General features: G+C 40.2%; 2 protein-coding genes across 3 annotated transcripts in view; both read left to right on the forward strand.

The window, feature by feature from the left end:
* Nucleotides 1-13,735, forward strand: part of si:dkey-33i11.1 (B-cell receptor CD22) — a 28,019-nt gene extending 14,284 nt beyond the window's left edge. The window contains exons 2-20 of the mRNA XM_025911175.1: nt 4,235-4,354; nt 4,465-4,530; nt 5,171-5,269; nt 5,421-5,532; nt 5,638-5,783; nt 5,853-5,973; nt 6,371-6,507; nt 7,399-7,521; nt 7,774-7,920; nt 8,428-8,533; nt 8,918-9,081; nt 9,220-9,369; nt 9,661-9,792; nt 11,328-11,409; nt 11,626-11,674; nt 11,803-11,889; nt 12,020-12,153; nt 12,933-13,055; nt 13,172-13,735. Of these exons, the coding sequence (XP_025766960.1) occupies nt 4,482-4,530; nt 5,171-5,269; nt 5,421-5,532; nt 5,638-5,783; nt 5,853-5,973; nt 6,371-6,507; nt 7,399-7,521; nt 7,774-7,920; nt 8,428-8,533; nt 8,918-9,081; nt 9,220-9,369; nt 9,661-9,792; nt 11,328-11,409; nt 11,626-11,674; nt 11,803-11,889; nt 12,020-12,153; nt 12,933-13,035 (1,941 nt within the window). The 5' untranslated portion in view covers nt 4,235-4,354; nt 4,465-4,481 and the 3' untranslated portion in view covers nt 13,036-13,055; nt 13,172-13,735. The remainder of the gene's footprint in view (nt 1-4,234; nt 4,355-4,464; nt 4,531-5,170; nt 5,270-5,420; nt 5,533-5,637; nt 5,784-5,852; nt 5,974-6,370; nt 6,508-7,398; nt 7,522-7,773; nt 7,921-8,427; nt 8,534-8,917; nt 9,082-9,219; nt 9,370-9,660; nt 9,793-11,327; nt 11,410-11,625; nt 11,675-11,802; nt 11,890-12,019; nt 12,154-12,932; nt 13,056-13,171) is intronic.
* Nucleotides 13,736-16,228: 2,493 nt separating this feature from the next.
* Nucleotides 16,229-22,046, forward strand: LOC102078335 (sialoadhesin). 2 transcript variants are annotated; one of them, XM_005450638.4, is made up of 11 exons: nt 16,229-16,275; nt 16,374-16,428; nt 16,544-16,882; nt 16,958-17,182; nt 17,854-18,132; nt 18,814-19,104; nt 19,284-19,362; nt 19,957-19,987; nt 20,149-20,310; nt 20,397-20,506; nt 20,804-22,046. In XM_005450638.4, exons 2-11 carry the CDS (start codon nt 16,389-16,391, stop codon nt 20,862-20,864), a joined length of 1,617 nt encoding a protein of 538 aa, XP_005450695.1. In that variant the 5' UTR covers nt 16,229-16,275; nt 16,374-16,388; the 3' UTR covers nt 20,865-22,046. The 2 variants fall into 2 exon arrangements, with proteins under 2 accessions (XP_005450695.1, XP_013125902.1); XM_013270448.3 differs by having other exon boundaries at nt 19,287-19,362.
* Nucleotides 22,047-22,179: the final 133 nt, after the last annotated feature.

The following is a 22,179-nucleotide window of genomic DNA, read 5'->3' on the forward strand; positions in this document are numbered from 1 at the left end:
CTAAATTATGTGTGTTTTATTGATAACATGAATGAGGTGGGCTAAGGAGAAAAGCTTTTCTGCTTCTCTTTTGTTCTTTTCTTTAATTCCCCATCGATTCAGTGATTCTCTTGGCTGAAATCCTGCTCATCAAGTCATCGCTTAGAGCTCCTAAAAGACAGCGCAGGAACAACATATCACCTTGTCAGATATGATTGCAGCTCTGATCATCTTGCCCTGACTTCCCCTGCGGAGAGCGCCACTCAATATGAAGACTAACACATGTTGGACAGTCGAATGATTATTTGCTTATGTGGAGTTCGTCCAAGGCTGGAGGGCCTGGAGAGCCAAGAGTCTAATCTGTGGGCATAAGGAAAAACATAGAAATAACATATTGGACAACTTAAAGTATGGCAGGGGAGCAAACTGTGAGCGGTCACATTACATGAACACAGCAGGCAGGAAGTGTTTTGCAACAGCGGAAAATCTTCAGGTCCAGTCTGACCACCAGACGGTCACACTTCATCTGGCCTGGAGGCTGCGGTCAGCGGATGGATATCTTCCCTACCGTCAGGGCAGGATACGCTGTCATGCATTTGTCTGTTGCTCCCGCTCACACTCTTTTCCATTTCTCTGACAAATGTAACACTTTTCTACTTTTCAGCCTTGTCCCCCCTTTTCTCTTTTATATTCTGCTCAGCTTTCTCTGCCTCTCTAAGCTCCATCTTCTGTCTGTCCTTTATTTCTTTACTTCCTTCTCTCCTTATGTCTTTGTCTTTATCCCCCCTTCCTCTACTACCTTCCCTTTAAATTTTCTCATTCCTCCCTTTCTTGCCCTCTTTCTCTCTCTGTTTGTGGTCAGTCACACTTAATCTAGCTCCATCCATCTGTTTCTCTTCATTCATTTAGTCCCCTCTGTTTTCGATTAAGATTACATCAGGCTTTGACCTATTAGTGTGCCGTGATCCTTTTGAAGTCATTCTGTGGTTACAGGTTAAGCTCAAAGCCCACCAATCTTCTTACTCAACATAATACAGACAGTATTTGGAGGGGAGAGGAAAAAAATCAGTGTAGGTTCTAAAAACTTTTCAGCCAGCGACCAAAATGACTTTTTTATGCTGGGATCCAGGATCATTAAATCATACGAGACTTCTTGTCATGTGGAGGCTCACTAGAGCGGGGTCCGACTCATAATCCAACCAAGCAATCTGTGAACTGGAGTATACTGTTCATTTAACCTCATATCCTGAAGATTTTCATTATGTTCTCAAGGTAACTTTCCCAACCAGAGACATTCTGTTCCTGATTAAAGCTGCTTTTTAAAGTTAAGCTTTCCCACTAAACTTAATGCAGATCCCTTGAACAAAATGGTCTTCTTAGGAGCCCAAACTGGGAACATATGGAGTGTTATCTATTAACCTAACACTCCACCAATATATTTGTATTAATAAACGACAACTATTCTCATTTTTTAGTGAAGCCCAACCAAAGCTAGACCTGCAGATGCTGAAATCTTGCAGCGTATAAATCGGATATAATCGGACAGCATTCCCTTTGTTGCCCAGCCTCCATCTTTTTCATGATCAGCTGGCTAGAAAGCAAAATATCAAGCTTCATTTCCAGATGGTGATCAATATCATCTCTGAAACTTTGAACTTAACCCCCCCCCCACTTTATTCTACTCTATGCCCATGAATGAAGATTGACTTAAATGTTAAACTGTACATCATCATTACTCCTTGGTCAAAGCTGGGGTAAGTAGCCAATTGGCCGAGCCGTGACGCTAAACTGACATCTATTGGCCAAGCTGTGGCAGGCTAGGATGTTAAAGTCATTTAGACTCATCAGCCTAAGTGGACACAGTTGACTGAGAGGTCTCGTACCTCCCCACGTCTGGTTGTGGGTAGATTTCAGTGCCAGCAATTGTCAATTAGAGCAGTGGATGAGAGGACATCTGGGCTGCTGAGTCAATGTCTACTTGACTAATGTATATTAATGTACGCCAAGAGGCCTGGTCTTGTTTCATAAATGAACCGTGCATGCGCATCAGTCAATCAGGATGGTCCTAGTTTGCACCAGTTGGTGACAATGTCAGTGTTGTTTACACTGCAGTCAATTAGATCAGTAATTCTGCAGGATCAACATGCTGCATTAATCTTATTCAACAAACAGGTTAAATATGTATCCATGGAAGGTGTTGCTCATACAGACACATAAACCAGATTCATCGCTATTCTTATTAGCGCTCCTTCTTCTTCTTTTCTCTAGAAATCGCTGATGAACTCATGGTAGATTACCTGCTCAACACAAAACATAAAGCTGGCAAAACTTACCATAGAGGTAGATTGGTAGATACCAAAATAAAAACTGGAAATAGTCTCTACTCTGTCTTAATATTTTACTAATGAGCCGTTTGTTTCTGTACATTGCTTTGAAGTGCACTTGCCAGCAGGAACAGCAGGAACTGAGGTGAAGGCTGAGGTTATACTTCCTTGCTGACGCACACGGACAGCTGCAGATACCGCAGACGAGCTGTTCTTATTATACTGCTTTTTAGTGTGCTTGAAGAAAGTATGTGCAGTTGGCCCTCACAGTGAAGTGGTCGCAACAAATTGGATAGTACATAGACAATTTATGTCACTTGGAACCAACTGGAGTCCACTCTTGGACCCAATCTCAGTTTTGTTCCCACTGAAGGAAAAAGGTATACGGTAATACTGGCATAAAAACTGGTTCAGTAAAGCTTCTGGGTTAGAAGTCTGACTCTTCTAACCCAGAAGGACATAAGCATAGTTGTTTAAACATTGCAACATGTAAAAAGCATAGTAAACACTTATTAAACTTATTTTACCCATTTTACACTGTAACTGCAGTACCATGTGACAGTCTGGCTGGCATTTTGAAAGCAAAATAAAAAGAATTTTTAATTTCACAGACTTTCTGTTAATTTATAAAGTGATCTTATAAAGTGATCTTGAACAGTAGTTTTCCAGGCTTTCTGAAGGACTTTCAAATTTTTTCTGTGAACACTGACTGCTCATTTTCAGTCCAGTCCTTATACCTGACCATTTTCAGAAGAATGCTTTTTTTTTTTGTTTATTTTTTGAACCACTTAACACTGGCCTGTGAATAAAGCATAAAAAGGCACCTAATTCAAGAGATTAATCAGTGCCCTGTCGCCACATGACAGACAACTTAGCAAAGAACCAATTTTAAATTGTATTTTTAGGCACTTTGTTGCAACAACAGATCATTTAGTCCCATTTCTTTGATTGAATCCATGAAAATGTCAAATGCCTTAAAACGTGGTGTTTGGCATCTTTTCAAAACTGATGGAATTATAAATACAGAAACATTGGTTCCCATTTCTACCCACCAGTAAAGCGTCTGATTGGAAAGGGCTTCATTCTTCAGCTTAACAATGATCCTAAACACACTGCCAGGGGAGTAAAAGCATACCTGGATAGAAAAAAACACAGTGGGACACTATCATGGATTGGTCTCCCCAGAGTCCTAACGTCAACTTTACTGACAGACCAAAAGGCAGCCAACATCCAAAGAAGAGCTTTGGATGTCCTTCAAGAAGCCTGAAGAACTATCCCTGTAATAAAGGTGACCATGCCAAATATTTGTCTTTCAAGCTTGTTAGAGTTGTGCAAAGCTCTTTTCTGCCTCGTATGCTGTATTTCCATGTATGATTGCACGTTTCACCCATTTGCCTAAAAAAATATTTAGAAAAATGAGTGATAGCTCAAGACCTTTTCATAGTGCTATAACTACAGAGAAGTAAAAACAATTCAGAAAATCGAGGGAGATGTGTTACAGCAACAGTCTGCGACCAGATATGAAAAATTAATGGTCAGTACGCCCAAAATTTTGCGCATATTTAAACCACTTTCAATCAAAGATCTTGGTAGTTCTTTATCACTTCTGTAGTTTAGCTATATTGTGAACTGATTGACCACATATTTGTACATACCACCGGTCAATGACATTTAACCTGCAGTAAGAATAATTGCCACATTGCCAAGTGAGATGATCACAAGGATGTCACATTTTCACAAAACAGAAACTGTAAGTCACCAGAGGAGTGACCTTAAAAAAGCAATGGGAGTAAAAGTGAAAATGCTTCAAGTTGAAGACAGAGGAAAAATCTGAGGTTACTTTTTCAAACACACTTATACTTCCTCGTCTTCTTCCTCCTCCTCCTCCTCCTCCTCCTGCCCCTTCCACTCCTCCTGCCATCTCACACCAGCCGATTCAGATCACCATGCAACTCTCACCGCTATAAAATCACCTCCATCACTATCAGGGGTCGCAAACATCCCACAACTCTGTGTTTGACTGGCCAAGGTGAAAGTAAACCCTCTGAGAGGTGAGTACTTCAGATCTAATTGACTCGATGATTTTTTTAAATATTTTGACTGATGTGATCTTTAGCGCTCCGTCTGTCCGTGTTTTTCTCCTTCTCCGGTGACATTCCAGCGCTCGTGTCAGCGGAGATGTTGGCAGGTGCGTTAGTTCTGGGCACCATCCTTACAGCTTTACCAGGTAAGAGAAATTACAGAGAGATCAAAGTATGACATTTTTCTTTCCATTTTGTGCATCAAACTAGAAGTAAACTAAACCTTTGTGCATCCTTTGAGATTAATTACTAGATGTGTGTTTTTTTATCAAAGATTAAACTGATTTTTATTGAAAAGTATATCACATGCAAAGGGAATTACATGACAGGAGTTAAAAAAAAAAAAATTGTTTTTTCAGATGTATTGTGCGCCAAGGCTTCTGCAGCCAGGTGTCCTTGCCTTTACGCTCAGGTTATTTATAAGTATTGATTGCCTTTTGTGCAACGTAGTCAGCCGAGGCAGGCTGTTAGCAGCACAGGAAGTCACAATGGCTGCTCATCAAGCCTCATTTACACTGCTTCACTTTTATGTGTCCCTCTGAACGGAGCAGTGAGAGCTGTGGTTTGACAGCTTTCCCTCCGAGGAGTCACTCTAACTTGTGGGTTGTTGAGATTTATTCTTTTCCTTCCCAAATATGTATTCATTGACCCTTGTGGAACCTGTGTTATAAGATGACGTGATGAGATGGTGAATCATACACATGTGGTTTTTGTAGGCTTTCTTTTAACTCTGTGTGTCTGTGTTCTTCAATATTTCTGTCTTACACCTGTTTGTGCCCCCTGCAGGCATCCAGAGCAGGTGGAGTGTCTCATTTTCTAGGAAGCAGATCTGTGTATGGGCAGGAACGACTGTCACGCTGCCCTGTCGATATGACTACCCATCAGGTACAGAAGATGGGTTCTGTATTATCAGATAAACACTGGATAGTAAGAAATAGTATAAAAATGTAAAGTCTTAAAGAAGGATTAAACCTCCTGGAGCCAAATCCTCGTAATTTGCAGTTTTTGTTTTTGTTTGTTTTTATGATCTTCACAGGTCACACTGTAAAGCGGGTCATGTGGTTCCGTGTGTCTGCTGAGGGTCGCAGGGAGTTCACCCACCACACCGACCCAAACCAGATCAGCCTGTCATACCGCGGACGCACCCGGTGGGACCACCCGCACGTGACAGATGCATTAAAGTGAAAGTTTGGTTGTGAAAGTTCTTTTAACTCGAAAGAAATAATGTGTCTTAATATAAATCTATCTTCCAGTTATACTGGGGGTAGCTACTCCAGCTGTTCAGTCCAGATTCGCGGTGTAAAGCTGAGTGATGCAGGTCAGTATCACTTCAGATTTGAGACAGATCAGCCACTGGGGAGATGGACCTCCCCGGACACCATCACTCTGGATGTAACAGGTAGGTCCACACTAATGAAAGTTGCCATGACTGCTATTATGTAATAAGGTCTTGACAGCTGTGTTTCAGACCTCCAGGTCCAGCTGCATCCAGCCAGGCCTGGCAACATGTTCGGCTTCGGAGAGACCGTGTTTGTGGGCTGCCAGGCCAGAGGATGTGCTGCTCCAGGAAGGAGCCTTGCTCTCTACAGGTGCGTGATTGTGCATGTACACAGTACACACTGTACATCTCTCTCAGCTGTTATTAAAGTTAGAAGTATTTTGTTTGTTGTTGGTGGCTGTAGCTCAGGAGGTAGAGGAGGTCATCAGCTAATGGGAAGGCTGGTTGTTTGATCTCTGGCTGCTCCAGTCTGCATGCCAAAGTATACTCGAGCAAGATACTGAGCCCCAAGTTGTTGTCCAATGCATCCATTGGTGTGTGAATGCTAGACAGAAAGCACTTAAGCATAGAAAAGTGCTTGAGTGAATGAGTGTGAATGAGGCATGTTGCGTAAAATGCTTTGAGTGCTAGAACAGAACCAGTCTGTTGAGCATTTATAAAAACCAGTCCATGTTAAGTATAGATTTTATGTGCTGTTGTGCACACAGGAATGGTCTAAACCTCGGCTCTTATGAGAAATGGATGATCATTAACCGCTTTGACGAGCAGCATGCCGGAGCATACACCTGTCGACCAGTCCCACCCCAGAACGTACAGTCTCCGTCACTCTCACTGGCACTGGGACGTAAGCAACCTCAGCTAACCAAACCTGAAAGCTTTTCATGTCTTCTAGTTCATGTCTTCATGTCATGTTCACAGGCGTGTAGGAGGATATGCCCGGAATAGCTGGAAAATGTAACTGCTGGAAAGATCAGCATTTAAATTCTCAGATTTTACTGAACTTCACACATATAGGGCATATATGCATGTTATTGGCCCTGATAAACGTTAAATTGTGTACAAACCCATTAGGATGCTGTGCACAATGTAAATCTACATATAATGATTGTTGTTGAACATGTCATAGCTAATGAGGTTACCCAGTTGTGTGCAGAATAAAATATAGTGTGGCTAAATAGTTAAATATTTCCACAATATAGTCTTCAAGTATCCAGAGAAAATATCCGAACCTTCAGGGACAAGGTTGAAAACCAACACTGATTGCCCTCCAAAGAACATTTGCAAATACTATCCTGAGGTCTGACCAACCAAATTAACGTTAATCTTCTTTCTTATTACAGTGAAACAATGCCAAACTACATTCTAAATGTACAGCATGGATTTGTAGAAAAATTGTAGAAACATTTTAAGCTCCACGGAACAAAAATACAACAGAGTTGCTCCTAAACTGCTGTACTTCTGCAATCCAAAATCAACCAAGAAAATACTTTTTATTCAAAAGAACAACAACAACAACTGCTCTCCTCAGATCCCAAATATATGATACACTGCACACATGCTCTTGTTACCAAATTCTCAATGAGCATATTCAATAAACTTCGACTAGTTCAGCACTTGATATGTTGTCTGTACTGTTTTCTGTTAAATACAGGGTTTTCGTTTTGTTATACTTACTCATCTTCTCAGGTTTTTGGTAATGGGGTTGTCCCTCTTTGCTCTCTCTCATGCTCACCAGATGGTCCTCGCTTCACCTCCATCACAGTCTTTCCAGTAGGAGAGGTGTCAGAGGGCAGCTCCGTCACTCTGACCTGCAGCAGCGACGCAGCTCCGCCTGTTGAGAGCTTTGCTTGGTTCAAAGGTGCCGGACTCACCTCTGTTCATTGTATTTAAATTATATGTGATATATCCACATCCACCTGATTGAGATGGATGGACTAACTGGTTGATGACAGTTACACATAAGTAGACATAATAATGAATAATTTGTAGAAATAAAAAATCAAAACTAACTGAAGTTTTGGAAACAGTGTACTATAAAAGAAAACACATTTCTTGGATTATGACCACACTTAAATTTTATGCCTGCACTAATCCTTTGTGTGTTTTCCAGACATGGAGAGTGGGAGCATCCCAGATAGTTTCAGGCCTCAGCTCCACCTATCCAACCTCAAATACACAGACAGAGGAGAGTATTTCTGTGTAGCCCGTAACTCACTGGGAACGGATCGCTCCAAAGCGCTTCTACTCAATGTCACTTGTAAGTTTGTTGCATGTTTTTATTAATATCACAGAGACAATCTTCCCCCAATTAAACCAATCAAAATCATGTGTTTAGTAATAGATTGGTGTCATTTTCTGTAAATGGTTATTCTAGTCGGGGTTTTATTCTACTTCTTATTGTGTAAATCTGTCAAAGGGCAGTCTGGGTTAAACTGATTAAGCAACGATTCTATTTTAAGTGAGATATGAAGCGAGTACTCAAATAAATGTCATCTGGATAAAGGAACAGGAAGTGATACAACCTCAGCTCAGACAGTTTTTTTCCATACTGTTCCACACAGATTAAGTTTAATAATCAAATAAAAAAAAGCTCTTTCAGCTGCTCTCTTGCCACAAGGGTTCGTCACAGTGGCTAGCTCTGTGTGTTTGATTTGGAACTTTATGCTGGACGTCCTTACTGACGCAACCTCAAAGAGAATTTGCGTAATCACTATAAATAATAGCATCTTTTTTTTCTTTTTTGACTGTCTGTCCGCTTCTTTAGACTCTCCAAAGAACACTCATGTGCTGGTGAGTCCTCGAGGGGATATCAGAGAGGGCTCATTTGCAAACCTGAGCTGCGTCAGCCACGCAAACCCTCCTGCCAACAGGTACGAGGGTACAGCAACAACCAAGTTTAATTCTACTACATATTTTTTCCTTGTCTTGGTGTTTTTCCTCATCATTATCATGATTCTCTCATGGTTTTTCACCACATTAAAATAATGTAAATTCAAACTTCAGTCTTGTTTTTCATTTAAAAGTGGATAATTTGTAAGAGTTTGTTAAAGACAAATGAATGTCAACACCAGGCCTGATTATACCCGTTCCAGAGTCTGGGTGCCACAAACTAAAAGCCCCTGTCCAGCTTAATCTTCAGTCTTCTACCAGGGAAAACTAACAAAAAATTATTGCTTCACATTTGCCCAGTCCCATGAATCATTTTCACCCTAATCATCATCATCCCCACCACCATAATCACCTCTCTGCTACAGGTATGCTTGGTATCGTATCATTGGTGACCAGGTGATTGCTAAAGGTGCCTTTCAGAACCTGACATTGCCGTCTGTGCGTGCTCACCATGCTGGTCAGTACTACTGCAGAGCTTCAAACGGATTAGGATACCAAACGTCCCCTGTTGCCACTCTCACTGTGCTGTGTAAGTAATGAATGTGTTTGCTGGCTTCGTGTCGTTTAGCAGTTTTCTCTCAGTTTCTGCTCTGCTTGTACTCCTGTGGCTTTTTCTTCATAGAGTAAAGTTTGAAGCTGTCTTAATTCTTTCTTATTCTCTCTCAAGATCCCCCTAAGAACACTTCAGTTCTTGCTCGTCCCTCCAGTGTTGTGGATGCTGGCAGACCTTTGACCTTGACCTGCAGCAGTCAGGCAAACCCAGCAGTGGACAACTTTACATGGCACCGTTTAGCTCTGGATGGAGGCGCTGTGCAATGTTAGCATCATAAAAATGTGGTTCTAATCCAGATTAACATTAGAAAATAACCAGAAGTATCTGTTGATTGTTAGTAAAGCCTTGCTAATGTCCTGCTATTTATATATATTTGTCATTCCCCAAAAAAAGGAAAGGTTTGCACATCATTTGGCTCCATGTGATAATACATTTTAAAGCATTTATACAAAGGCAACATTTCCATCTGTAGGATCCTCCACAGGAAATATGTTATATGAATTTGTGTTGCGGCATGCATAAGAAGAATCTCCTTTCCTGTGCTCTGACATGCAGCTTGGGTCACCAAGTCTGGTCCTGTCTTTACTATCTCTGAGGTTGGCCCGAGTGCGAGCGGTCAGTACTACTGTGAGGCCAGGAATCGAATTGGAGCCCACAGCTCTCCAGTCCTCACCGTAAGAGTCAGAGGTATAAACGCATTCACATTTGTTACATGTCTGTCAACAGGATGTTATCAAGGACAGAGTTTTTCTGTTAGTTTATAAAAATTATGGCTGTAATTTTTAACCACAGTGCAGCTTTAAGAATGGACATGTTGTTTGGTCTGCCCGCCACTTTGGCTGAGACTGAAATATCTGAACAGAGATGAAATTATGTAGGGACGTGAATATTCTTAAAGAGGATCCAAACACTGATTAACTAGCAACACCCACAGACTACAAAATATACAATATACAAAATAAAGATGTGCATGGTTTGAAACCTCAAGTTCAGTGTTTTTGTTGTTTTATGCAGCCAAAACTGATTATGACAGAGTGGAGTGGTAATTTGCCAGCTAACGCCTCCTGTTATGGTTAACGAGGTGCTTCTGCAAACAGACACATATCCCTGCTAATTAGAGCTAACATGAAAATAAAATAATACTAGAATATTGTTCACCAAAAGTGTGGGACACAAGCTATAGTTAATAAGCACAGTTAATAAGAAAAGCATGAATGATATTCATTATATAATTGCTTTAAAAATGCTACCACAGGCACAATTCCTTCTTATTCTTATTAGCTAAAGCAATATGTAGCTAATAGCTAAAGCGCTATCAGAGAGCAGAAAAGCGGTTTAGCAGTTGGCTTTAGCCAAACATTACCAGCATATTTAGCTTTAGCTTGAAAAACTCCCCCTAAAAGCATTAATAATAACATAAATATACATACAGTTTTCAATAAAGAGGTAAGTTAGCACTATAGACCAAAGCTTTGTTTTTTATACCTGCTTAATTCTGCCCAAGTTTAGATTGACTCACTTTTGGCACTAGCTAGCGCAAATGTCCAGTTTCAGAACTTCAGTTTTGGCACTTTCCTCCCAGGATTTTGCTCTTTGGAAGCAGCAATAGAGCAAGAGATGATCAAAATGAAAGCTCAAAAATCATTGGAAAGTTTTTAAACTTTGTCCTTACATACACAAGGTACACACTTCCTCCGGATAAACTGTAGTAATTTGGGGGATCTCTTCACTTTTACACACTCACACTCAATCAGGCGCAGACTCAACAAGGCTTTGAGCAATTTTTACCATAGGAGATGTTTGGATAGATTTTCCTTTGAATGGTGATGAAACCTCCCTGTCAGTATCACAGGCTCTGGTCTTCATTGTATATGGTCTCATGATTTCTGACTGTTTTTGTATGAGTCATGGTGAGTCACTTAAAGCCCTCTCTCTACAATGGGGGAGGAGGAGGTGATGAGGTGCTGTGGAAAACGACTCCGTGAGTCTAGACAGCCGAAGAAGTGGAGCTGGGTTTGGAAATCAGGACTGGAAACACAAGACTAAAGTCTAGACGGCGGCTAACTGATGCCGTGCTCTTTCCCTCTTTAGTCACATACACTTTCTATTTTTATTTCTGATGTTCTTTTTTTAGCTTGCGGCACTTCTGTACTCCATCATTTCATCTCATTTCTTCCTCCCTCTAGTCACGCTGATAACCCTTGTAATCCTTCCATTGGCAGGTCGTTTAAAGGTCATTGCCTTGGCCTCAGCAGTGGGTGTTTCTGCTGGACTCATCACACTGACAGTGGCTGTTATGATCAGGTGACAGGAAGTACACTGCTATTTATCCATTACTACTCCTGAGCTATTTCTGTAATTTTACGCAGACAGAAAAAAAGCACAATTTCTTCCTCTGTTTTTAGGAGGAACATATGACAGTTTTGTCAGTCGCTCGTTTTTCTTCCCTTTGGCTTATTTGTATTAGTGTTGTTAGCGGGGTTGTCATTTGATAACCATCCCTTTTCTTTACCTTCCCAGTAAAAACATGCACAGAGTAGACACAGAGTCAGTAGAAGTGACAAACAAGGTACGGTGATCTTTGTATAATTGGTTTTGATCAGTTGTGGAATTGCTATCTCTTCATTTCTTGTTGTAGTTTTGTCTAATTCTCAGTTTTCTCTACTGTGTGTGTGTTTTCGTGTGTGTCACCCACAGTGTCCATCAGTGACAGCTGACACTATGTTTTATGAGTCAGCTGAACACATCTACCCAGTGAGGAAGGGCAAGATGTCCGACATACTGGTGAGAAAACGTGTACGGGGCATACATGGCTATGGATGAGAAATGCGGGTTTTGAGCTCTTTCCATTTGTGTGTGTGTGTGTGTGTGTGTGTGTGTGTGTGTGTGTGTGTGTGTGTGTGTGTGTGAGCAGGAGGAGCCAGAGGATTTGAGTGACAGCTCCCATCCCTCCATTGTTCCTCTGAAGGATGCTCCACCAATCACAGAAGGTCAAAGTTGCAGCCTTGCCTCCAACTACATCACCGTGCACTACTCCAGGTTGTCCAGGTAGAGCATACCTGCATATCTTTTTCCCATACTACGCAAACTACAAAAAAAAGATTAATTAAAATTTTAAAAAACATGACACTCAAAATTAGCCTAGTGCATTTTTTTGAGGAATTAAAATAAATGATAAACGGCTGCCACATCTGTAAAAACTTATTAGCATTCCCTCTGAGCCTGAATTAGATTTTTCCCAGTTTGAAGAAAAACATAACATCTTCAAACAAACTGATGTAGCTGGAGGGTGAGGACAGCAAAATTCTACATCAACAATGAAGTAAATGCATTAACATCCATCTGCTTCCAACTAAGGTTTAGAGAATCCTCAGAGACCAAAAATGGCAACTAGTGGAGGAGATTTCAGCACAGCATTCAAAACATGAGCGAGCACCTCAAAATAAAAAGTCCAGCCTGACTGAGCTGGTAAAAAACATGCAAGTTAAATCACGGGCAGAGGTATTAAAAGGATCCCGGGATGTGTTTTAGATCGTCTTGATTTTGACAAATTCAATCTGTATACAGTCTTAAACTGAATAAGGGAGAGTCTTGCTCATGAGGATGAGTTATGAATTCTGCCAATTACTTTTCCCCAGTTGTCGTCCCCAAATTTCAGACCCACTTCCTGTTTCACTGTCGATTTGTTTCTGCAACATTTAGGTCCACAGTACTACTCTTACTTTTGCTGTTTTCTACTATTGCTTTATGTTTTACCCTGTAGACCTGTGTCTTTTATGATATGATGTGAGATGAACTAATGTGGTTCCTGTTTGCTGTCCGTGCAGCACAGATCAGGTGCAGGTGCACAACCTGCCACTGGGTTCTGATAAAAAACCAAAGGATTCCTCCAAAGTTGTTTACACTTTACTGCCCCAGCCTCGTCACTGACCAGGAGGAAGCAGCTTCAGGTAAGTCACTTACAGCTGCTCGTGTGAAAAACCCCAGCAGCACTGTGATGCAGGTTTGTTGTTGCTTTTCTCACCTTGACGCGTATTTTATTCTATTCTCCTGTTTTCTTTCTTAGCTGAATGGCACATCAGCTTTCCTCATTTGAGCAAATCACTTTGCTTCTGTCCACCCAAGGGACAGGAAACTCACCCTGGTGACACCGTACACCGTTTTGGATCAGACACTCGGATTGTGTTGGATTATGGATTCACTAAGAGAGAAGCATGTGTTCTTTCCAGGAGTCCAGCTCCTAACTTTGCTGCATGTCTTCTCTGTTTCTTTCTGTGCACCTTAACAGCAATAACACTGAATGCCTTTTTGCTTGCACTCCACGTTGCAGGTTGCCATATTTCTAGTGTTGCCTGTTTGTTAATATTTAAACGTGGGATTTTTGATGACCAAGTATTAGCGGTTGCTACTTTATCATTTGCAGTGATGATTTGTATGAAAATAAGAGCTTGATATCTGAGGGAGAAATCGTGTAGAGTCATTTTTGACACGCATAAAGGATATACAGCACTTCACATCGATGAGTTCCCGCACTGATTGATCTTCTCCACTAAATTTAGATGTTTGTGCAGTTGATAGAGCTTGTGTTATATCCAATCAGTGCAAATGTGCTGTTAATAAAATGAAATAAAATCAATCAGTTGTGCGTGTCTGTTTTTCTTTGCTGCTGATTTTAAAATATCATCTAATTAATTTGTAATAAAATAATAAATATTTCAAACAATTAACTCTCACAAGAATCTTATGTATTTATCTAGGACTGTGTACTTTGTGCACGCTTTTCACCAAACATTTGAGAATTTCCACAGTAAATGGTAAATGGCCTGTATTTATACAGCGCTTTACTGGTCCCTAAGGACCCCAAAGCGCTTTACATATCCAGTCATCCACCCATTCACACACCGGTGATGGTAAGCTACATTGTAGCCACAGCCACCCTGGGGCGCACTGACAGATGCGAGGCTGCCGAACACTGGCGCCACCAGGCCCTCTGACCACCACCAGTAGGCAACGGGTGAAGCGTCTTGCCCAAGGACACAACGACCGAGACTGTCCAAGCCAGGGCTCGAACCGGCAACCTTCCGATTACAAGGCGAACGCCCAACTCTTGAGCCACGATCGCCCACGTGACATGGATCGACTCAAGAACGTCTTGCTTCTTGTGGTGATCCATGTCTTGTTTTGCTGTTTTGCAACACTTTAAATTTTAAGCCTGAAAAGGAAAAATAAGCACATATTGGGTCTCATTTACTAACCTAAATGTTCTTATTGCGCAAAAAAAAAAAGTGAAACCTCAAACATGAGCCAGAATTGTCCCACTTATCACCGCGTTTGTCAATTGGATTCACTCTCACCTACTCCTGACTGCTACCATAATCTGCATACCACACCCTCTTTTCTCTATATAAAGAAACCTCTTTATCTTAAAAATAATGGAAATCATAAATGATGTTTGACTGAAGCAACTGAAACTATAGTCTCTGAAGAAAAAGTGCATTTTTACTCTAAAGTGATTTTTTCCCTTTTTAGAAAAAGAAAAGACCAGGCTTGAGCTGGAATGTATCTAAATTGATATTGGGAAATAAAAGAGCAACAGATCATAATAAAAAGGTTGAGGACAAGGATGTGTCAGCCTAAGATGAGAAACTGCACTGCAGTTATTGAAAAACATCCTTTTTCACGAGCGTAGCTGGGACAGTGTCAAGAAATGAAACTATACTCTTCATCTTCCATACTTGCTGGATGGAAATGAAGAATATTTTAAGATGAGATAGGATTAGACACCACAATGCCTTTGTTAGCTGATATATGCTTATTAATAAAAAGGTTAAAAATGTTCACATTTGTCACATATTTTATTCTAATTCTGAGCACCTTAAATTTTTGAGTTTTTTGGAAACCTTTGAATGATGAAGAAACTAATAATAACCAGTATTAGTACTAGAATTAGTCGTTGTAGTGTTCAGTTTAAAGATGTGTCACTAAATTTTCTAAGACATCCAGGCCTTTATCATTTGTTCATATAGATGGTCTGAAGCGCTTCTACATTTACTCGTAGAGTACAAACAAATTCAAGAAAGTATTGATGAGTCCCAGATTTGTACGCACATTTCTTCAGAGGCTCACTCACTCTTTCTGAAAGAGTCTACATAACTGACCTGATGCAGAACTTCATCCTATAGCTTCAAACTTTCAAAGTTACCTATAAATGTGTCACTAATGCGCTGTTTGTAACATTTCCTTTCTTTTGCAGCAATTGCAATATTCAGTGGGGCAATGTGTCCAGAAAAGGCAACATTAAGAAACCAGTCATGACAAATAATGATGTTGTAATCATCCTGTTGGACGCACAATATAAAAGTACCTTAATAATGTCTTAGTTAAATACAGCGGAGATGAGACGAAATCACATGGTGATTGTTCCTTTGAGAACAGGCTCTTCCTGTTCATGGACACCAACCACAGTGCACAGCATAATTCACTTGTGTTGGATACAAGTACCACAAACCAAAAATCCATTGCTTTTGATACTTAAGGTTAAACGCCTGCGAGATCAAAAACACAAAACAATCCAATGCTACAGCGTTAGAGTGACAGCTGCACACAGATCACAAGTATCACAGGAAAATATCTTAAGACGATCATAGCGCTGCACTTTGAGCAAAAAATATCTATGAAGACACCGGTGGGTTCTCCAGTTTTATTTAAATAGGCCGGTAGCCCCACCTGGTGGAAAAGCCCTTCCTACATCCTTGACTCCTTCCCTCGGCAAAAAAGGAGAGGAGATGGGACAGCGGGCATTCAACAAATGAGAAATCCTTAATTAAGAACAGTCATTTTAAAGTGATGTTAGTCAAAGTCAGAGTTGATCATCTTAAATAAATAAAACATCTTCATTAGATGTAAGATGTATCAATAAGTTGTCTTTTTTAAAATAAAACGATTAGATAATGCTCTTTTTACCAGAGTACAGAAACATTTTAATAGGTTAATTATAAATTTCAATATTTGTGTTGATATCCGTTTTTAAAAATATGAAACTATAACTTTACATAATCAGTCTTAAAGTGTGACATTAGAGGAAGCAACGAAAGGACGTGTTCCCACTTCTGCTTTTTGCACCACAAAAATGAAGAATGTGTAAAGCAATAAGCCACTTTGCTTCAGCTGGTGAGTACTTCTGATCACGCACTCATGGTTTCTTTATTTTTGGGGACAGTTGGTGTATAGGAGTTGGTGTATAGTGACCTGTGTCATGATTGTTGCAGGTAAAACTTCAAATAATGGAAAGCTGGAGCCTGATCATTCTGGTAATAACGCCAGGTGAGTAGATGTATTTTTTTTAATCTAATAAAGAGGATATGCGATGACTAAAATGGAACTGCAGTGCTAATTCTGGAAATAAATTTGTCTTCATTTTCTGCATTTTTGTCCAAAGGTGTCTGGAGTGGAGACTGGAGTGTGACGTCTGAAAATCAGTGCGCTTTGAAAGGAACATCAGTATTGATCAACTGCAAATATGACTACCCTTTAGGTCACTTCATTACTTCTGTCAGCTGGTTTAAAAAGTTATATGCATCTGGCAAATGGAGACTTTTTCCTCTTGATAAACTTCCTTTAAGTCCGGACCACTTTAAATATTTGGGAAACTACCGCGGCGACTGCAGTCTGAAGGTCAATGATGTACAATACACTGATGAAGGAGCTTACTATTTTCGTTTTACCACAACACTCAACAGATGGATGAGCATAAAACCGACGTACTTGTCTGTGGGAGGTAACGACTAATTACGAGAACATTTCTGTTTCGATGATTTTAGCAAACATTTATAGATTTATGTTTCTTTATCAGAGCTGACCACTGTCATCGAGCCAAGCACTGTGACAGAGGGAGGTCGTGTCAGGATGACCTGTATGTCAGGCTGTCCTGAGCCTAAAGACATTGTCTGGTTCAGAGATGGGCAACCTGTATCAAATCCAGTCTTCCAGGCCAGGAGAGAGGATGCTGGGAAATACTACTGTGCAGTCCGTGGACAGGAATCAGTCAGATCTGCACCTGTGGCTCTGAATGTTCAATGTGAGTAGAGGGTTAAGAAAGCATACCACAAAACTCAAGTTACAGGCTCCACTCTAATCACGTGTTACATTATGTCAGAGAGGTGAGCTGGAGTCCACAATACCCCAGACTTGTAACTGAAGCAGAAGCTCTCATATGATTAACTTTATTATATATGACTGTGTTTTTCTTTATGTCTCCTGTGACGAAAACCAATTGTTAGAGGAGTACACTTGAATCTCATCACAGTATTTCAATAACCATGATCATGTGAGTTATTAGAATCATTTTTGGACAATCGTGTCCAGAAATTGGCTCAAGTTGTCCCTTTTACATATCCTCACTTGGACATCACAATAGATCACCTTTACTCTGGGGAATTAGGAGGTTAAAGGCTGCTTGAAGTTTGATCTGAGTGTGAAATGTCACATAAGGTCAGATATAGATATGTTTTATCCAGCGTGAGCACCATTGTTGTGGCCCGTGCCGATGAGATAAGAAACAGCAGGTTGAGGAGTTTTTCTGTGGTTTTTAAAAATAGTTTTAAAAATAGGAAAGGGGAAGTAAAATACTGAAATCTTCCTGTATTGTATTTTATTTTTGTTGCATGTATTGACACTTTTAATGACTCCATCATTACGATCAGGATTTATTATCCATGTGGCTACACTTCCTTATCTTCTCTAAAACAGATGCACCCAGAGAAGTGACACTATCAGTGAGTCCATGGGGAGACATCCGCAGTGGAGGGACAGCGACTTTGACCTGCAGCAGCGATGCCAACCCCCCTGTGGCACACAGCGGATACAGCCTGTATAAGGATGGACAGCTTATCAGTTCAGGGCAGAATTACATCATCGCTGACATCCTGCCCAGCGACAGAGGATGGTACTACTGCCAGGCATGGAATAACATCAGCTGGACGGGCATCGACTTGATCAACTCGACTGAGGTTCACCTTGACGTTAAATGTGAGTGTGTCTGGTTACTTGGAAGCTATCTAGGAGGGCAATTAGACACATGATCATGAGTACGTGTCAGACATTTCAAAGGCAATCCTCAACTGATTGATATCACAACTTCCTGACTTTTATGATTGCTACAGTCTGTCTGTTTGCTGTCACAATGTGTCAAAAAGTTCAGTCTGGAGACACTGTGTTAAAGTTCACAGCCGGAGGAAGTGATATTAAAATATCCATGCTGATTAATCATTTTTTAAATTTTTACAGAAAAGAACACATATGTCATCTAACTGGTTTTACCATCAACTTAAAAAGGAAATTTTCTAACACCTGATTATTCACAAGCTAAGAGGTTCTTGAGTGTTGTCAATAGGGAGAAGAGACTGATGAATGAATGGACCAGAAACACATTTTTAAAAAATCTAATTGTTGCAGTCTAACGCGACCCCCTTAGACTGCTTTTTAGTGTTTAAGTGGGTCCATTTCGTTTTATCTTAAAAGTGTATCTCTTCTGTTTTTATTAGGAAGACAAGAGAGTGCATTTAAATTTAATTATTTTAGTTGTAATGTGTCTCTTCAGATTTAGCACACAAAAAAAGAAAAGGTTGTGAACAGCTGATCACTGATCACCATTTTTCCTGTCTTTTTAAAACAAATCTGTTAACAATCGTGATGTTTGGGCTTTTTCAGACCCTCCGATGAACATTTCCATTTCAGTGGGTCCACAGCTGTTTGATGAGGGCAGCAGTGTCAATCTGACCTGCAGCGGTGTGGCTAACCCCGCAGCAGACAGCTACACATGGTACAAAATGGTCGACTCTGACGCCACCAGCTCCATGCTGCAGGTGGGCTCAGGGCAGCTCCTCTCCCTTCCCTCTGTGGAAGAGTCCCACAGTGGAGTGTACCTCTGCAAGGTCAGGAACAGTCTCGGGGAGGGCAACTCAACTCAAGTGCTGCTGTCTATGCAGAGAAAGGAGAATGGTAGGAGCCACTACTTACAGATGCTTGTTGTATCCTCAAAAGGCAATCTGTGCAAAATACCACAACCTCTTAATCTGATATGAAAAATAAATCTCAAGTTGCCTCTATTCCTTCATTGAAATTTATCGAGCTGATCGATTTTATGTTATTTCCAAGCTGACTGTGCGTTTTCCCCTCAGAAGGGCAGTCCCTCCCAGTCTTGGCTGGAATTGGAGTTTCTCTTCTTGTGACACTAGTGGTGGCACTTCTTCTGTTCCGGTGAGTCAGTAAGAGATGGAGAGTGAGGCTTTAGTGAGGCTGACTCATGTCATTTTTTGTACTTAACCACTGACTTACATGTGCATATTTGTTATGTCACTGTATTTTTTTTTGTTTCACGTGTTGCAGAACTTTTAAAAATGTGTCTTACCTAATGCTGTAATGAGTGTTAACATGCACCGTGTGTGTCATCTGAATTTCCATTCTGCTGCTGCCAGTTTTAACACATCAGTCACCGCAGCATATTTCTACACTGACAGTCGGTATCTTGGTGATTAGTAGGGAGGGGAGCATTCATTGCTAAGGTCCATATCAGCACAGAAGGCCAGTATTATACATAAAACAACTACCATGGATTCTTTATAGATTGTGTCTGTAAATGTTGTTAGTTTTGATATATTAAGAAACTCCTAGAAGGCAGTATTTTAGCATGTTAGCTGCCTGTGTTTGCCAGTATTACATAACAGCTTCCCTTAAACATTAGGAAACGTGACTGAGCAATGAAGAACGTTCTGTTCTGGCTTGAGTTTGCACAACTTTTGACATATTTAACTCTTGATTTATTTATTTTTTTAAATTTTGTTGTCATGGCAGGAAGAAACAGAAGACCAGCGCAGACAAGAAAGTGAGTACATGCCAAAAAAAAACTTTAAATAAGTCATATCTGTCAGTTACACATAGGTTTGGGAAGTATCTCGCTGAAGAGCATCCACACACACACACAAACACACACACAAGACCAAATATTCTAGTGGAGTGATGATTGTGATGTGTCCACTCTGGCAGAGAGTGTTTGACTCCAGGCTCATCAGAACAAGATCAAGATCTTCAGCCGCCGAAGATCCACCTGACACCATTTACGCCAACATCCACCCGCTTCCATCCTCGACTCCCTCTGTCCCTCCTCAGGTCATTTCTACTGCTTCACAGAGGAGCTCACACCGGGATGTAAGTCATGATCCACAGTCATGACTGTTCAGCATCTCTGCTAAACACAACACACTCATATTACGTCAACTTCTTCTTTCTCTTAGGATACCACTTCTTATGAAGATGAGGTTACCTATTCCACGGTGACCATCAGGCCCAAAGACTCCAGTTCTCCACATCACCTGAACTCCAACAGACTGCCACAGCACTCCTGGTATGCTTACTCTCCAAACTCTGACATGTTCACACACGTCTCCAACTAAAGTAAAATAACTGAAATCGTCACAGATAAAAAATTAAGATTTATCTTTATAACAATGGCTGAAGCCTGCACATTTCTAGAAACGTTACTAAAGGAGACACGACCACGCTCCATGATAACAAAACTGATCTTAAACTGCCTCAGTGTTGCTATCAGTGTGTCATCATAAAGGTTATCACAGAAGTGGCACCTGACACGGCTTCAGACTGAGTCCCAACCACACTGTTCATTCCACTCTTTTCTCCTCAGGTCCGAAGCAAGAGAAAACAACGACTCTGTGATCTACGCCTCTGTGGTTAAATCCAGCTGAGTCTCTGCATTTTGTCATGTGCCCTCTTCCTCTCAAGAAAATGATCAAGTTCAAAGCACAGTGTACAGTCATCTTAAGGCAAACCTGTTTTCAGGAGTGTTAAAATGTTTGAAAACTAAATGTTTTTTATTTAAATAACTTTAATTATTTATAGCAATCATGTTGTTGCACTGTTTATGTTGTAAAAACACAACTGATCAAATTAATAGAAAGTAAAATTTAAAAAATGTATGTTTTAAAGGATAGCAGGGAGAAAAAAATCCTAACACTGCACATTTCTATCATTCCATCAGCTAAGAGATAACCAGACTGATTCAGCTTGTTAATTAATTTGTTAACGGGATTGATTAATATATTATAAACAGATATGAGTCACAATTTTAGCAGACAGGGAGAAGGAAATTAGCTTTTTAGGATTTTTTTCAAGAATACTTTACCATTTAGAGTCAGGCAAAGTGTGACTTTCTCAAGAAACATCACAAACTAATCCAGGTCTTGACATTCTTCCTGTGGGTGCAGGGGTGTACGCTGTGCAGTGGCAGAGTACTTGTGTTATTTCTGTTGTCTGAGTTACTGTAAAGCTGCTCTGTACAGTTATTTTATTTAGCTGAACAATTAAATGAATGAACAATGAATATTGGTACAAGATGCCTGCGGCCAATTAAAGCTTTATTTCAATACAACACTCAATGCAACAATTACATTTTACAATATTTATAGTATGCACATCATAAATCCTGTAAGTGTAAAACAATTTTATTCCACATGGTGGTGCTAAATAGTAACTATTAGACTGAACAGACTTGATTGAACTGCAGTACGTCCTGCTCGGTAAAATCTGTTTACAAGTCAATCTTACCACTGACGCCTACATCATAATAAATTTTGATGTTCTTGATGTAGAATATCGACTCATTTATTTGGATCATGTATGAATTCAATTTTCAGCAGCCACTATAATAAGTAAGAACATAACCAAGATATACAGTAATGTGTGTGCGTATATGTGTGTAGGAGGAATAAAACCAGTTAATGTGATGGGACACCTTTAGCATTTGAAAGTTGAAAGTCACAAGTCGAAGTATAAAAGTCTGCAAAGTACATATTTAATAAGAACATGATTATAGTCGGTATTGCACTGTTGGCTCTTCAGATCAGCGAGTCTTTTAGACATGTGTAAAATGTCACAAATAAACATCTACATAAACAAGACACTGACTAATATTTACAAGGCAACAACAAAAAACAGACTGATTTTAACAGTAATCTGTATGATTTATTATTATTTTTATTATAAAAAAGTAAAGCTACTGCA

This window comes from Oreochromis niloticus, linkage group LG11 (genome assembly GCF_001858045.2).
Source record: "Oreochromis niloticus isolate F11D_XX linkage group LG11, O_niloticus_UMD_NMBU, whole genome shotgun sequence".
NCBI classification, from domain to species: Eukaryota; Metazoa; Chordata; class Actinopteri; order Cichliformes; family Cichlidae; genus Oreochromis; species Oreochromis niloticus.

Excerpts from the sequence above, each read along its gene's own strand:
- LOC102078335 (XM_005450638.4), top strand. The coding sequence starts at position 16,389 with ATGGAAAGCTGGAGCCTGATCATTCTGGTAATAACGCCAG. Across the intron at positions 18,133-18,813 it reads GGTTCACCTTGACGTTAAAT|ACCCTCCGATGAACATTTCC; the intron begins GTGAGTGTGTCT and ends GGGCTTTTTCAG. Across the intron at positions 19,105-19,283 it reads TATGCAGAGAAAGGAGAATG|AAGGGCAGTCCCTCCCAGTC; the intron begins GTAGGAGCCACT and ends TTTTCCCCTCAG.